This window comes from Balaenoptera musculus, chromosome 10 (genome assembly GCF_009873245.2).
Source record: "Balaenoptera musculus isolate JJ_BM4_2016_0621 chromosome 10, mBalMus1.pri.v3, whole genome shotgun sequence".
NCBI lineage: Eukaryota > Metazoa > Chordata > Mammalia > Artiodactyla > Balaenopteridae > Balaenoptera > Balaenoptera musculus.
The window spans coordinates 89,181,623-89,196,538 of NC_045794.1; the positions used below are offsets into that span (position 1 = coordinate 89,181,623).

The 14,916-nt window shown below is 40.0% G+C and overlaps 1 protein-coding gene across 1 annotated transcript; it reads right to left on the reverse strand.

The window, feature by feature from the left end:
• Positions 1 to 887: 887 nt before the first annotated feature.
• Positions 888 to 6,832, reverse strand: LOC118902808 (serine/threonine-protein kinase MARK2-like). The gene is made up of 2 exons (XM_036867467.1): positions 6,024 to 6,832; positions 888 to 909 (listed from the first exon to the last, which is right to left on the reverse strand). Exons 1-2 carry the CDS (start codon positions 6,830 to 6,832, stop codon positions 888 to 890), a joined length of 831 nt encoding a protein of 276 aa, XP_036723362.1.
• Positions 6,833 to 14,916: the final 8,084 nt, after the last annotated feature.

Genomic DNA, 14,916 nt, shown 5'->3' on the forward strand with positions numbered 1-14,916 from the left:
TCACCCTGCTTGTCCATAACCAAAGAACCACCATGTTCTGTCCATTCACCTACTGTATCATCCACTACCTTAGCTCAGTCACTCACCATCTCACTCCTGGACAATTTCAACAGCCACCTCCCCCAGTCCCTCACTCCTACCACCACTTCATCCCTTCATCTCCCATCTTGCCCTCTTTCAATCCTCTGGAATTGTTAATAGTTTATTGGTTGGGTTTTTTAAATCTTTCAAGTCCTAGCCACTCTCTCCCCTGCTGAAAATTCTTTGGTGGCTCACCATGACTTTTAGAATAAAGGCCGAACTCCTTTGCATGACATAGTCATGACCTGGCCCCATCCACTTCTCCCGGCTCATGGTGGCCACTCCCGGCTTCCTACACTATGCTGGAGCTGTCCTGAGCCTACTCCTCTCCACCCTTCATGCTTTTGCAGATGCTCTTCTCTGTCTAGAATGCCCTTATCTCTCTAGAAGCAGGTCTCAAGCTCAAAGCATTGCCTGATATCGCCTGCCAGACAGACTTCTGTGCTTTCTCTATACTCCCCTTGAATTTTAAAACAATTTTTCCATTGTTTTTTGGTCTTTTTATTTCTTTATTTTTTTGTCTCCCAAGAAGACAGGGATCAAATAGTTTCATCTTTCAGCCTCAGTGCCAAGTTCAGTGTCTAGCACTTAGTATATGCTCAATAAATACGTGTTAACTAAGTGAATGAGTGAATAAATGAAAGCATGAATAAAGTTTAATAACTTGCCCAGGCTCATATGTTAGTAAGTGGAACAGCTGAATCTAGAATTCAGTAAATTCAGACTCTTTTGGATCATAAGGGACAGCAAAACCCCAAGTCCGCATAGCTTAATTGAAAAGAGCAACAGGCCCCAAACCATGGGTTTCAGTCCAGGTGCAGCTGGGCCCTGGGGGTCCAGTGACAGCATCAGCATTCTGTCCCTCCCTCTCCACCCCTCAGCTCTGTTTTCTTCTCAGCTCTTCAGTCTTCCATAGGCTCTGTCCACTGCTGATGGCCTCTATCAGCAACAGGCATAGTTCATCCTTAGAGCTCCATGACTCTAGAATAAACAAAGCAATGCCCCCTGCTGGCCACCACAGATTGAATTACAGATCTTCCTTGACTTACAGTGGGGTTACATCCTGATAAACCCGTCATGAGTTGAAAACATTGTAAGTCAAAAATGCATTTAATACACCTCACCTACCGAACATCACGGCTTGGCCTAGCGCACCTTAAACCTTAAACGTGCTAGAACACTTACATTAGCCTATAGTTGGGCAAAATCATCTAACACAAAGCCTATTCTATAATAAAATGTTGACTATCTCATGTAATCTATTGAATATGGTACTGAACGTGAAAAACAGAATGGTTGTCTGGGTACAGAATGGTTCTAAGCGTATCTGGTTGTTTACCATCATGATCGCATGCTGACTCGGAGCTGCATGAGAGTATTGGACTGCATATCCCTAGCCCAGGAAAAGATCAAATTCAAAATGTGAAGTATGGTTTCTACTGAATGTGTGTCGCATTAGCACCATCATAAAGTTGAAAAGTCGTTAGTCCAATCACCATAAGTCAGGGATTGTATGCACTTGGAGGAGCTCTGCTTGGGTCTTGTGTCCCCCCACCCCACCCCATTACAATGAATCACTGTAAGAAGGAGCTGGGGTTGGCCAAGCCTGAATCACAAGTCCATCCTTGTGGCCTCTGTCTGATGAGGTGCTCTGTGTAGAGGATATGGGTGGTTATCTAGGGGCAATATTGAGCCTCATCTTGATCCCCACTGCCCTGCTATCTGTAACCATCTCATCCCCTGCCAACGGCCCCTCACCTTGTGGGATATCCTTACTCTTGACACCCTTGGACAGCCCACGTCTCCTACCCTTTCCTCTAACCCTTGCTGCCTGACAGGGCGTCTTGGGAGTCTCTGACTTCCTCTTTTACACTCTCAGATGGCTGCAGGAAACTGGGCTGGGGTAGAGGATGCCCCATTCTCTTCCTGTGCTCATTATCCATGGCCCCTTCTCTCTCAGCCATCACGGGCTACTCCAGCAAGCCTCTTTCCCTCAGAGATCTCCAGGCAAGAAACCCCTGGGTGCATGCCAGCCCCCCCGCCCCCCGAGAGCTTCCACTAAATACACACTCTGCCTTATGCAGACCGTAAAAGGGCACCCCATCTGAGTGGACAAATTACCAAAAAGTTTCCCTTTCCAATTGCTCCTCAGCCCCTATTCACTCCTTCAGCCAGGCATCCTAATGCAGGGCAAAAATGCACAATCCTATACTGTGGCCTTCCCAAATTCTGGGGGACACACCCCAAGTTGTCCCAAGAATCCCCTCGCCCCTGATGGCAGCCCCCAGTTTGCCTACGGACTGCAGTTCCTCAAGCCTCCAGAGAGGGAGCCAGTCTCTACTTCTTGCATGCACCCCCTGCTCAGTGATTTTCTTGATGTTTCACCTTCTCTCAATTTGCTAGGACAGTGGTTCTTATAGTGTGGTCTGTGGACCCCTGGCGGTCTTCAAGACCCTTTCAAGGGGTCCACAAGGTCAAAATTATTTTAATAATAAAATATTATTGCCTTTTCACTGTGTTGACATTTGCACTAATAGTACAAAAATAATTGGTGTGTAAAACTTCTGGTCCCTTAGCATGAAGTAAGGCAGTGGCACCTGAATGTTCTAGTTGTCATTGGATTCTTCACCATCACGCATGGAGCAGTAGAAAAAATTCCAGTGTCACTTAAGAAGGTCTTGATGAAGCAGTAAAAATGATTCAATTTAATCTCAGCCCTTGAGTATGTCTTTATAATAATATTTTGTGTGGCAGAATGGGAAGTACATGAAAAGCATTTCTGCTACATGCTGAAGTATGATGGTTGTCTTCAGAAATGGACACTTTTGCAACTGGGTTGTGGTCTGAACTAGCCTCTTCTTTCATGGAACACTATTTTTTACTTGAAAGAAAGACTGACATATAAACTATTGTTATCCTGACTTGGGTAGTTGGCAGTTATTTTCCTGGAAATGTACAGAGAGACCTTGTCAGTTCCAGAAAAAATAGCTGACAGTATTTGTCACCAGTGATAAAAGTTGAGTTTTCAAGCAGTAATTGGAATTTTGCAAAACTTGCATCTGAAACCATGAACTTGATAGCTTCCTGTACTTAAAAGACTTTTCTGATGTCACTGCTAGTGATGATAATGAATGTGGTTTTTTAACTAGTAGATGTAATGTTTTTATTTGAAAGATCTACATAACTCAATGAACTAATATTTTCAAATGACCAATCAATGAATGATGTTCCAAAAAATTGGTAAAAGCTCCATTCCTAGTAGAAGATAGACCAATGGATTAAAACAATTTTTAAAATTGAGATATAATGACATATAACATTATATTAGTTTCAGATGTGTAACACAATGATTTGATATTTGTATTTATTACACAATGGTCATCACAATATGCCTAGTTAACATCCATTACTATACGTAGTTTCAAAATTCTTTTGAATTTTGAAGATTACTCTGTTAGTGACTTTCAAATATATATTTGCTAAATGACTACCATGATAGGTTTAGTTAACATCCATACCACACATAGTTACAACTTTTTTCTTGTGACGAGAACTTTTAAGATCTTTTCTCTTAGCAACTTTCAAATATACAATACAGTATTGTTAACTATAGTCACCATGCTGTACATTTACATCCCCAGGACTTATTTGTCTTAAAACTGGAAATTTGTATCTTTTGGCCAACTTAACCATTTCACTCAGTGGATTTTAATATAACAAAGTACAAAAAGGATTGAAACGGTTTCAGATTCCACTTAAGAAATGACCACTTGTTGAGTTTTGGTGTAATATCAAAGGAGAATATCCACAGTTATATAGAAGGCTATGAAATATTACTCTTTTCCAACTGCATATCTGTATGAGGCCAGATTTTCTTCACATTCTTTAATCAAAGAAATATATTGCAATAGATCGAATGCAGAAGCAGACATGAGAACCTAGTTGTTTGCTATTAAACTAGACATTAAAGAGATTTTCAAAAATGTAAAACAATGGTACTCTTCTCATTAATTTTTTTCTTTTTTTATTGAAATATAGTTGATTTACAATATCATGTTAGTTTCAGGTATACAGCACCATGATATATATATATTCTATTTATATATATATATATATATATATATATATATATATATATATATATATATATATATAATTTTTCAGATTCTTTTCCCTTATAGGTTATTACAAAATATTGAGTATAGTTCCCTGTGCTATACAGTAGGTCCTTGTTGGTTATCTATTTTATATATAGTAGTGTGTATATATTAATCCCAAATTCCTTATTTATCCCTCCCCCCTGCTTTCCCCTTTGGTAATCCTAAGTTTGTTTTATATGTCTGTGAGTCTCTTTCTGTTTTGTAAATAAGTTCATTTGTGTCTTTTTTTTTCTTTTTTTAGATTCCACATATAAGCAATATCATTATATTTGTCTTGCTCTGTCTGGTTTACTTCACTTAGTATGATAATCTCTAGGTTCATCCATGTTGCTGCAAATGGCATTATTTCATTCTTTTTTATGGCTGAATAATATTCCATTGTATATATATATATATATATATATATATATATATATATATATATATACACCCCATCTTCTTTATCCATTCCTCTGTTGATGGACATTTAGGTTGCTTCCATGTCTTGGCTATTGTAAATATTGCTGCAATGAACACTGGGGTGCACATATCTTTTTGAATTATGGTTTTCTCTGGATTTATGCCCAAGAGTGGAATTGCAGTCATTAATTTTTTATTTTTGGAAAATAAAATTATTTTTCACTAAAATGTTATTTATGTTAACATGTAATAGATTTATTATTTTTTTAATGAATTAATAAGTGTATAATTTAAAATTTTCTAGTTTTAATTTCTAATACTGTGAATATTCATAGATAGAATTCATGTAAACAAAAGCTCCTTAGGGTCATCAATCATTTTTAAGAGTATAAAGGAGTCTTTTTTTTTTTTTTTTTTCTGGAGCATCAAGTTTATTAACTAGAATTGGAAGAACCAAGGAGTTCTTGGAACAAGAACTATCCCCCTCCCCCACCAACATGGAAGACAGAAGAGTGGGGGGGGGAGACGTGCCCCAGGAATGACAGTCCAGTCTCTCAAGTTTCACCCAGGTGGGGGTTGAGGGGCAGACCTGCAGCCACGGTGGCCTCGCTTTCGGTCGCCTGGGCTGCTCCAGACCATCCTCTGAGCTGGCCAGGGTCTTGGATACGATGCTTCTGAAGGCCGTGCAGAGAACACACTCCTCTTCCCCTGCACCGGGCCCCAGGGAGCGCGGCGGCCTGACCTTCCTGCCTCGGTCATCCATGGGGTTCACATGGGCTCACTTTATTATGACGCCTCATGCTGGGCAGCTTGCAACAAAGATGTTTCAAAATAAAGTTCCAGATTCTCCCAGCCACCCCTTGCTTTTTCTGGCTCTGGTCAGAGAGAGTGGATGAGGACACACTCTCAGGCTGCCCAGCGTGGGAGGACCTTCCAGTGTTGGACACACCCAGGGGGCAGCTGCTTCCCTCTGGGGCTCCAATCCTGCTGCTGCTGGAGGTGGATGTCCCAGTGCCACACTGGGTGGCTGGGCTGGGGGTGGCAGTCCTCGCCTCCAGGCTGGGTGGGGGATAGGCAGACTCACCGGTCTTCTGCCCTGCCTGCTGGTCTTCCTGCAGCTGCACATTTTTTCTGTGGTAGAGCCACCTGGTTTGCAGGGAGGACACCACAGGGCTTGGAGAAGGCTCAAGTTCACTGCCACAGAGGTCCCCGCAAGAGAAGGGCTTCAGAGTTATGATGGAGACCTCCACCTTGGGTTTCTTGGAGCTCACACTGCCTGTCCCAGTGTCCTGGATCTGATCGCAAGTCAAGCCCGGAGTCCTCACCATTGTCACCTCCAGGTCCTCTTCATAGGGTGGCTGGAGTGGCTCCTTCTGGCCCATGTTGACCCATGGATGCCTCATGAGGTCAGGTAAGGTGCCTCTGTCACTGGGGTTGAGGGCAATCATTTTTTGTAACAGATCCCTTATCTTCAAAGACAGATAAGGTGGGATGGGGTATTGCCCTTGTAGGATTTGCTTCCGCAGCTCCTGGAAGTCTTTTCCCACAAAGGGCTGGGACCCAGTTACCATGGTGTACAGCACTACTCCCAAGCTCCACACGTCCACCGCAGGGCTGCTGTAGCTCTGCCCCAGGAAGAGTTCCGGGGCAGCATAAGGGTGTGTGCCGCAGATCGTGTCCAGTTGGACAATGTCATCACACTTGTTGCTGAGGCCAAAGTCTGTAAGTTTGATATTCATGTTGGAATCAAAGAGGAGGCTCAGTGGCTTCAGGTCTCGGTGCACGATGCCCCTCCGGTGGCAGTGCTGCAGGGCGGAGACCAGCTGCTGGAATGGGCCTCGGGCCTGCGCCTCTGTCATACGGCCATGGATCTTCAAATAGTGGTACATGTCCCCCCCACTGAGGTACTCCATCACCACGAAAAATGTCTCCTCTGTGTCAATCACCCCCAGCAGTTTTACAATATTGGGGTGATTCAGAGCCTTCAGACTGTACACTTCCCGGAAAAGTGCCAGGACACTTGAGAAGCTCTGACGCCTTTTCTTTATGACTTTCACAGCCACCTGTGTCCCGGTCAGAATGTGCCGGGCCAACTTCACTTTACCGAAGGTGCCTTCAGCAATGGTGTGGAGGATCTCGAAGTCATCAATATGAGCCGCCTTGCCAGCAGATTTGGCTGTGAGGCCCTGCATCCTGGTGATCTGCTAACTACACTGACTGACAGCACTACCTAGCAACGCTAAGTACGCTAACTAACAATGCTAACTGTACTAACAGGGCTAAGTATGCTGTCTCTACTAACAACGCTAACTACGCTAACTGTACCAACAGCGCTAACTAGTACTAACTACACTAACTATGCTAATCAAGTATTAACTATACCAACAATACTCACTATGCTAACTGTAGAAAGAAAAATGACACAAATAAAAAAGAGTAGAGAAAAGAGAAACGAAAATCAACAAAATGGCAGAAACAAGGAAAACACAAGCTAACTGTAGGTCCAAGGCCGTCAGGTCACCAAAAGCAGCTTCCTGGGCTCTAAGGACCAAAAACCTGGGCCCACCTTTCTCTTTCATAGGGCTTTGTGAAGTACATCACAATGGTGCACTCTGAGGTCAGAGCAAGAAGAAATGGACCCATCACCGCTGGGGATACACCACAGTGGTTTTCTCACTTTTTGAGTTCAAGGCCCCTTTACACTTAGGAAAAAGGATCCCAAAGAAATTTTTCTTTACGTGTGTTATTAGATATTGGTATTCACTCTGTTATAAATAAAAATCTGCAGGATACTTCAGTGGCCTTTTTATTTCTAGTTTGAAAATGTGTAATAATTTTAGAGACCTCATAATGTCTACACTTGAAATGTTCAATTCCTTTTCCTTAAATTCTGGTCTCAAAATAACGTTACAACTTAACTGACTTCACGATACTATACAATGCATGTCTGTGCATGTCTGTTGCATAAGACATGATACGGTACATTATGAAAGTCTATGAAGCTGAGAGAAGGTTTGCCAGGAAGGTCATTGAGCAGATTTCTCATCAGGAGCCTCGGAGGCCAGATGGCATGACTCAATGTACTTGAAGTGTTGAAGGAAAGAAACCGTCAACCAAGAATCCTATATCTAGCAAAACTTTCCTTCGAAAATGAGGGAGAAATCAAGACATTCCCAGTTAATCAAGAGTTGAGAGAGTTCTTAACCACCAGACCCGCCTGCCACAGGGAGTTCTTCAGGTTGGAGTCAAGGACCCTGGACAGTAGCTCAAAGCCTTATGAAGAAATAAAGACCTCTGGTAAAAGTAGACAGACGGGCGACGAGAAAAGCTAGTACTGTTGTAACTTTGGTTTGTAGCTCCACTTTTTGTCTTCTATTTGATTTAAGAGACTAATATATAATAAAACACACACATACAAATCAAAAAAAAAAAAAAGATCACCTCTTCACTAGAAAAGTTACTTCACCCCCACTTTAGCCTAACTTTGGGAATTCCCATCAACAATATTCTTCTTTCCACTGTAGGAAGCAACGCTGCCAGAAGCTATGGCAAGCAGAGCCTCTTCTAAAATGCCTTTGATGACTGCAGCAACATGGATGCAACTAGAGATTATTAAGTGAAGTAAGTCAGAAAGAGAAAGACAAATACCATGTGATACCACTTACATGTGGAATCTAAAGTATGGCACAAATGAACCTATCTATGAAACAGCAACAGACTCACAGACATAGAGAACAGACTTGTGGTTGCCAAGGAGGAGGGGGGTGGGAGAGGGAAGGGCTGGGAGTGTGGCATTAGCAGATGTAAACTATTATATATAGGAGGGATAAACAACAAGGTCCTACTCTACAGCACAGGGAACTAGAGTCAATATCCTGTGATAAACTGTAATGGAAAAGAATATAAAAAAAGAATGTCTATATGTGTATAACTGAGTCACTTTGCCATACAGCAGATTGGCACAAGATTGTAAATCAACTATACGTCAATAAAAACAATAAAATAAAATAAAAAATGCCTCTGATGATGTACACAGCCCCTGCTCCTGCTGACTACCTCTCTGCAGCACCCAACACTGTGAAACCCCGCCCCCAGCTGAGGTCACTCCAGTCCTGTGTCTCCTTCCTTTGTCCTCTGTCTCCCACCAGTGTTTCTCTAACAGAAACACAAAGAACTGCTGTGTTTTCACTCAGTCTCACTGTTCACGTTCCCACGCTTGATTTGGGCATCACACCTGCAAGAGTTCAAAACTTACTGGGTGGTAGAACTGCCATTTCTCTGCCTGTCTCTCATTATAAAGAACTTCTCTGAAATTCTGAATTCACTGGTCTGGTCATCCATTCACCAGCAAGTATCTAGGTACTGGGGTTAAGAGCTAGGAATGAGATACAGTTGTTAGTAAAGAAACAACAAACCCCAAATGGAGTCACTTGTGCTAAGTCCCACGTCAGCAAACCAAGACTTAATAGCTAACCTAATTGCAGTTTCAGCCTCTCTCAGGAATGGGACCTTTCACCAATAGATCTGGAATTACCTGGTCAGCACTAGAGGGGTGACCCCCCACCTTCCCCCAAAAGGAAGGTGACCCTGCCTGAAACAATCCACTTTTAGCTAGAAACTTCCCTTTTCTGCCCCCTCCTGCCTGTAAAGTTCTTGCATTTTTTACAGCTCCGCAGAGCTCCTTTCTACTTGCTCAATGGGATGCTGCCCGATTCATAAATCATTGAATAAAGCCAATTCGATCTTCAAATTTACTCAGTTAGAATTTTATGTTTTTAGTACAGTGATGAGCAAAACAAATAAAAAGAGAGGCATCAAACTCTTCGGAGAGTGTATCCCATTATCCCTCACACTCTTGGAAGCCTGGGTCAGCAGAAATGGAGGAGAGCCAGTGACAAGAAAAAGCCTCTTGAAAACCAAATCAGAGGTCCTGAAATACTACAGACTTGCTTGTACAAGTGGGTGGGAACAAGCAGAGAGTAGCAGTTGTTTATTACTGTACACTGTAATCGAGGGAAACATTTGGAGTTCAAGAATAGAGATTTAAAGATGAGATGCTAAAATTCATAACAACTTGTCCAAAACAGGCCAGAAAACCTTAAGTTTTCACCTTGTTTAAAAGAATTCCTAAGTAAAGGGAAAACCAAATATTATGAAAAATTTTGGAGACATCTCACACACCAACCTTCCCTTTATTTGAATTACTTCATTATCATTACTTTAGAGTTATGTACACTCATAAAAGTTCATTTATTCTGAGTTGAGAAGTCCATTTTATCATCATGTGTATTGTGCTTACATTTTAAAATCAGAAACAACTTCCCCAAGATAAAACTGATTCTTCATCTCTTTTGGTTTTACTATTCCAAAATAGATTAGGTGACTTGGGGTATTATTTTTACCCTATGTTGATTTGCCTAAATTGTAAAGGAGCAAGGAACTTTTCCTTCAACCCTTATTTTCCTAGTGATTTGTTTAAAATGAAAGGTAAATATGTGTTTGTGGGCATACAAGTGTGTGTGTGTACAATCATTTTTATATAGAGATTTATTATCTCTCAATTTATTTTGTACAAGAGGTTTGTCTCAGAAAATCAGTGTCTTCTTCTTTTTTTTTTTTTTTCACGATTCATATCTTTAATACTCTCTGAGAGGCAAGTGAAAAGCAACAATGGAATTTTAAAAGGACCATGTCTGACACATGTCTGACAACACTGAGAGTGGGGGAGGAGGGAAGTTAACCAACTAGCACAGTGCCTTGCATGTAGTAAGCACTGCAACATTTGTTAAATTGCAATGACTTGAAGTTGAAGATCATGATATATATTTTTTTTTTAGATTTTTAGAAATTTCATGTAATGTCTGAAACATTTATATTAACATATTTCCATACAAATAACCCAATGAAAGTTTAGTATTAGTTGTTTTGTTTGTTTGTTTTTTTATACTGCAGGTTCTTATTAGGCATCAATTTTATACACATCAGTGTATACATGTCAATCCCAATCGCCCAATTCAGCACACCACCATCCCCACCCCACTGCAGTTTTCCCCCCTTGGTGTCCATATGTCCATTCTCTACATCTGTGTCTCAACTTCTGCCCTGCAAACCAGCTCATCTGTACCATTTTTCTAGGTTCCACATACATGCATTAGTATACGATATTTGTTTTTCTCTTTCTGACTTACTTCACTCTGTATGACAGTCTCTACATCCATCCACTTCTCAACAAATGACTCAATTTCGTTCCTTTTTATGGCTGAGTAATATTCCATTGTATATATGTACCACATCTTCTTTATCCATTTGTCTGTCGATGGGCATTTAGGATGCTTCCGTGACCTGGCTATTGTAAATAGTGCTGCAATGAACATTGGGGTGCATGTGTCTTTTTGAATTACGGTTTTCTCTGGGTATATGCCCAGTAGTGGGATTACTGGGTCATATGGTAATTGTATTTTTAGTTTTTTAAGGAACCTCCATATTGTTCTCCATAGTGGCTGTATCAATTTACATTCCCACCAACAGTGCAAGAGGGTTCCCTTTTCTCCACACCCTCTCCAGCATTTGTTGTTTGTAGATTTTCTGATGATGCCCATTCTAACAGGAGTGAGGTGATCCCTCATTGTAGTTTTGATTTGCATTTCTCTAATAGTTAGTGATGTTGAGCATCTTTTCATGTGCTTTGTGGCCGTCTGTATGTCTTCTTTGGAGAAATGTCTATTTAGGTCTTCTGCCCATTTTTGGATTGGGGTGTTTGTTTCTTTAATATTGAGCTGAATGAGCTGTTTATATATTTTGGAGATTAATCCTTTGTCCGTTGATTCGTTTGCAAATATTTTCTCCCATTCTGAGGGTTGTCTTTTTGTCTTGTTTATGGTTTCCTTTGCTGTGCAAAAGCTTTGAAGTTTCATTAGGTCCCATTTGTTTAGTTTTGTTTTTATTTCCATTACTCTAGGAGGTGGATCAAAAAATCTTGCTGCGATTTATGTCAAAGAGTGTTCTTCCTATGTTTTCCTCTAAGAGTTTTATAGTGTCCAGTCTTATATTTAGGTCTCTAATCCATTTTGAGTTTATTTTTGTGTATGGTGTTAGGGAGTATTCTAATTTCATTCTTTTACATGTAGCTGTCCAGTTTTCCCAGCACCACTTATTGAAGAGACTGTCTTTTCTCCATTGTATATCTTTGCCTCCTTTGTCATAGATTAGTTGACCATAGGTGCGTGGGTTAATCTCTGGGCTTTCTATCTTGTTCCATTGATCTATGTTTCTGTTTTTGTGCCAGTACCATATTGTCTTGATTACTGTAGCTTTGTAGTATAGTCTGAAGTCAGGGAATCTGATTCCTCCAGCTCCATTTTTTTGCCTCAAGACTGCTTTGGCTATTCGGGGTCTTTTGTGTCTCCATACAAATTTTAAGATGATTTGTTCTAGCTCCGTAAAAAATGCCATTGGTAATTTGATAGGGATTGCATTGAATCTGTAGATTGCTTTGGGTAGTATACTCATTTTCACAATGTTGATTCTTCCAATCCAAGAACATGGTATATCTCTTCATCTGTTGGTATCATCTTTAATTTCTTTCATCAGTGTCTTATAGTTTTCTGCATACAGGTATTTTTTCTCCCTAGGTAGGTTTATTCCTAGGTATTTTATTCTTTTTGTTGCAATGGTAAATGGGAGTGTTTCCATAATTTCTCTTTCAGATTTTTCATCATTAGTGTATAGGAATGCAAGAGATTTCTGTGCATTAATTTTGTATCCTGCAACGTTACCATATTCATTAATTAGCTCTAGCAGTTTTCTGGTGGCAGTTTTAGGATTCTCTATGTATAGTATCATGTCATCTGCAAACAGTGACAGTTTTACTTCTTCTTTTCCAATTTGTATTCTTTTTATTTCTTTTTCTTCTCTGATTGCTGTGGCTAGGACTTCCAGAACTATGTTGAATAATAGTGGTGAGAGTGGACATCCTTGTCTCGTTCCTGATCTTAGAGGAAATGCTTTCAGTTTTTCACCATTGAGAATGATGTTTGCTGTGGGTTTGTCATATATGGCCTTTATTATGTTGAGGTAGGTTCCCTCTATGCCCACTTTCTGGAGAGTTTTTATCATAAATGGGTGTTGAATTTTGTCAAAAGCTTTTTCTGCATCTATTGAGATGATCATATGGTTTTTATTCTTCAATTTGTTAATATGGTGTATCACATTGATTGATTTGCCTATATTGAAGAATCCTTGCATCCCTGGGATAAATCCCACTTGATCGTGGTGTATGATCCTTTTAATGTGTTGTTGGATTCTGTTTGCTAGTATTTTGTTGAGGATTTTTGCATCTATATTCATCAGTGATATTGGTCTGTAATTTTCTTTTTTGTAGTGTCTTTGTTTGTTTTTGGTATCAGGGTGATGGTGGCCTCATAGAATGAGTTTGGGAGTGTTCCTTCCTCTGCAATTGTTTGGAAGAGTTTGAGAAGGATAGATGTTAGCTCTTCTCTAAATGTTTGATAGAATTCACCTGTGAAGCCATCTGGTCCTGGACTTTTGTTTGTTGGAAGATTTTTAATCCCAGTTTCAATTTCATTACTTGTGATTGGTCTGTTCATATTTTCTGTTTCTTCCTGGTTCAGTCTTGGAAGGTTATACCTTTCTAAAAATTTGTCCATTTCTTCATGGTTGTCCATTTTATTGGCATAAAGTTGCTTGTAGTAGTCTCTTAGGATGCTTTGAATTTCTGCAGTGTCTGTTGTAACTTCTCCTTTTTCATTTCTGATTTTATTGATTTGAGTCCTCTCCCTCTTTTTCTTGATGAGTCTGGCTAATGGCTTATCAATTTTGTTTATCTTCTCAAAGAACCAACTTTTAGTTTTATTGATCTTTGCTATTGTTTTCTTTGTTTCTATTTCATTTATTTCTGCTCTGATCTTTATGATTTCTTTCCTTCTGCTAACTTTGGGTTTTGTTTGTTCTTCTTTCTCTAGTTTCTTTAGGTGTAAGGTTAGATTGTTTACTTGAGATTTTTCTTGTTTCTTTAGGTAGGCTTGTATAGCTATAAACTTCCCTCTTAGAACTGCTTTCGCTGCATCCCATAGGTTTTGGGTTGTCGTGTTTTCATTGTCATTTGTCTCTAGGTATTTTTTTATTTCCTCTTTGATTTCTTCAGTGATCTCTTGGTTATTTAGTAACATATTGTTTAGCCTCCATGTGTTTGTCTTTTTTACGTTTTTTTCCCTGTAATTCATTTCTAATCTCATAGCGTTGTGGTCCGAAAAGATGCTTGGTATGATTTCAATTTTCTTAAATTTACTGAGGTTTGATTTGTGACCCAAGATGTGATCTATCCTGGAGAATGTTCCATGCGCACTTGAGAAGAACGTGTAATCTGCTGTTTTTGGATGGAATGTCCTATATATATCAATTAAATCTATCTGGTCTATTGTGTCATTTAAAGCTTCTGTTTCCTTATTTATTTTCATTTTGGATGATCTGTCCATTGGTGTAAGTGAGGTGTTAAAGTCCCCCACTATGATTGTGTTACTGTCAATTTCCTCTTTTATAGCTGTTAGCAGTTGCCTTATGTATTGAGGAGCTCTGATGTTGGGTACATATATATTTATAATTGTTATATCTTCTTCCTGGATTGATCCCTTGATCATTATGTAGTGTCCTTCCTTGTCTCTTGTAACATTCTTTATTATAAAGTCTATTTTATCTGATATGAGTATAGCTACTCCAGCTTTCTTTTGATTTCCATTTGCATGGAATATCTTTTTCCATCCCCTCACTTTCAGTCCGTATGTGTCCCTAGGTCTAAAGTGGGTCTCTTGTAGACAGCATATATATGGGTCTTGTTTTTGTATCCATTCAGCCAGTCTATGTCTTTTGGTTGGGGCATTTAATCCATTCACGTTTAAGGTAATTATCGATATGTATGTTCCTATGACCATTTTCTTAACTGTTTTGGGTTTGTTTTTGTAGGTCCTTTTCTTCTCTTGTGTTTCCCACTTAGAGAAGTTCCTTTAGCATTTGTTGTAGAGCTGGTTTGGTGGTGCTGAATTCTCGTAGCTTTTGCTTGTCTGTAAAGCTTTTGATTTCTCCATCGAATCTAAATGAGATCCTTGCCGGGTAGAGTAATCTTGGTTGTAGGTTCTTCCCTTTCATCACTTTAAATATATCATGCCACTCCCTTCTGGCTTGCAGAGTTTCTGCTGAGAAATCAGCTGTTAACCTTATGGGAGTTCCCTTGTACGTTATTTGTCGTTTTTCCCTTGCTGCT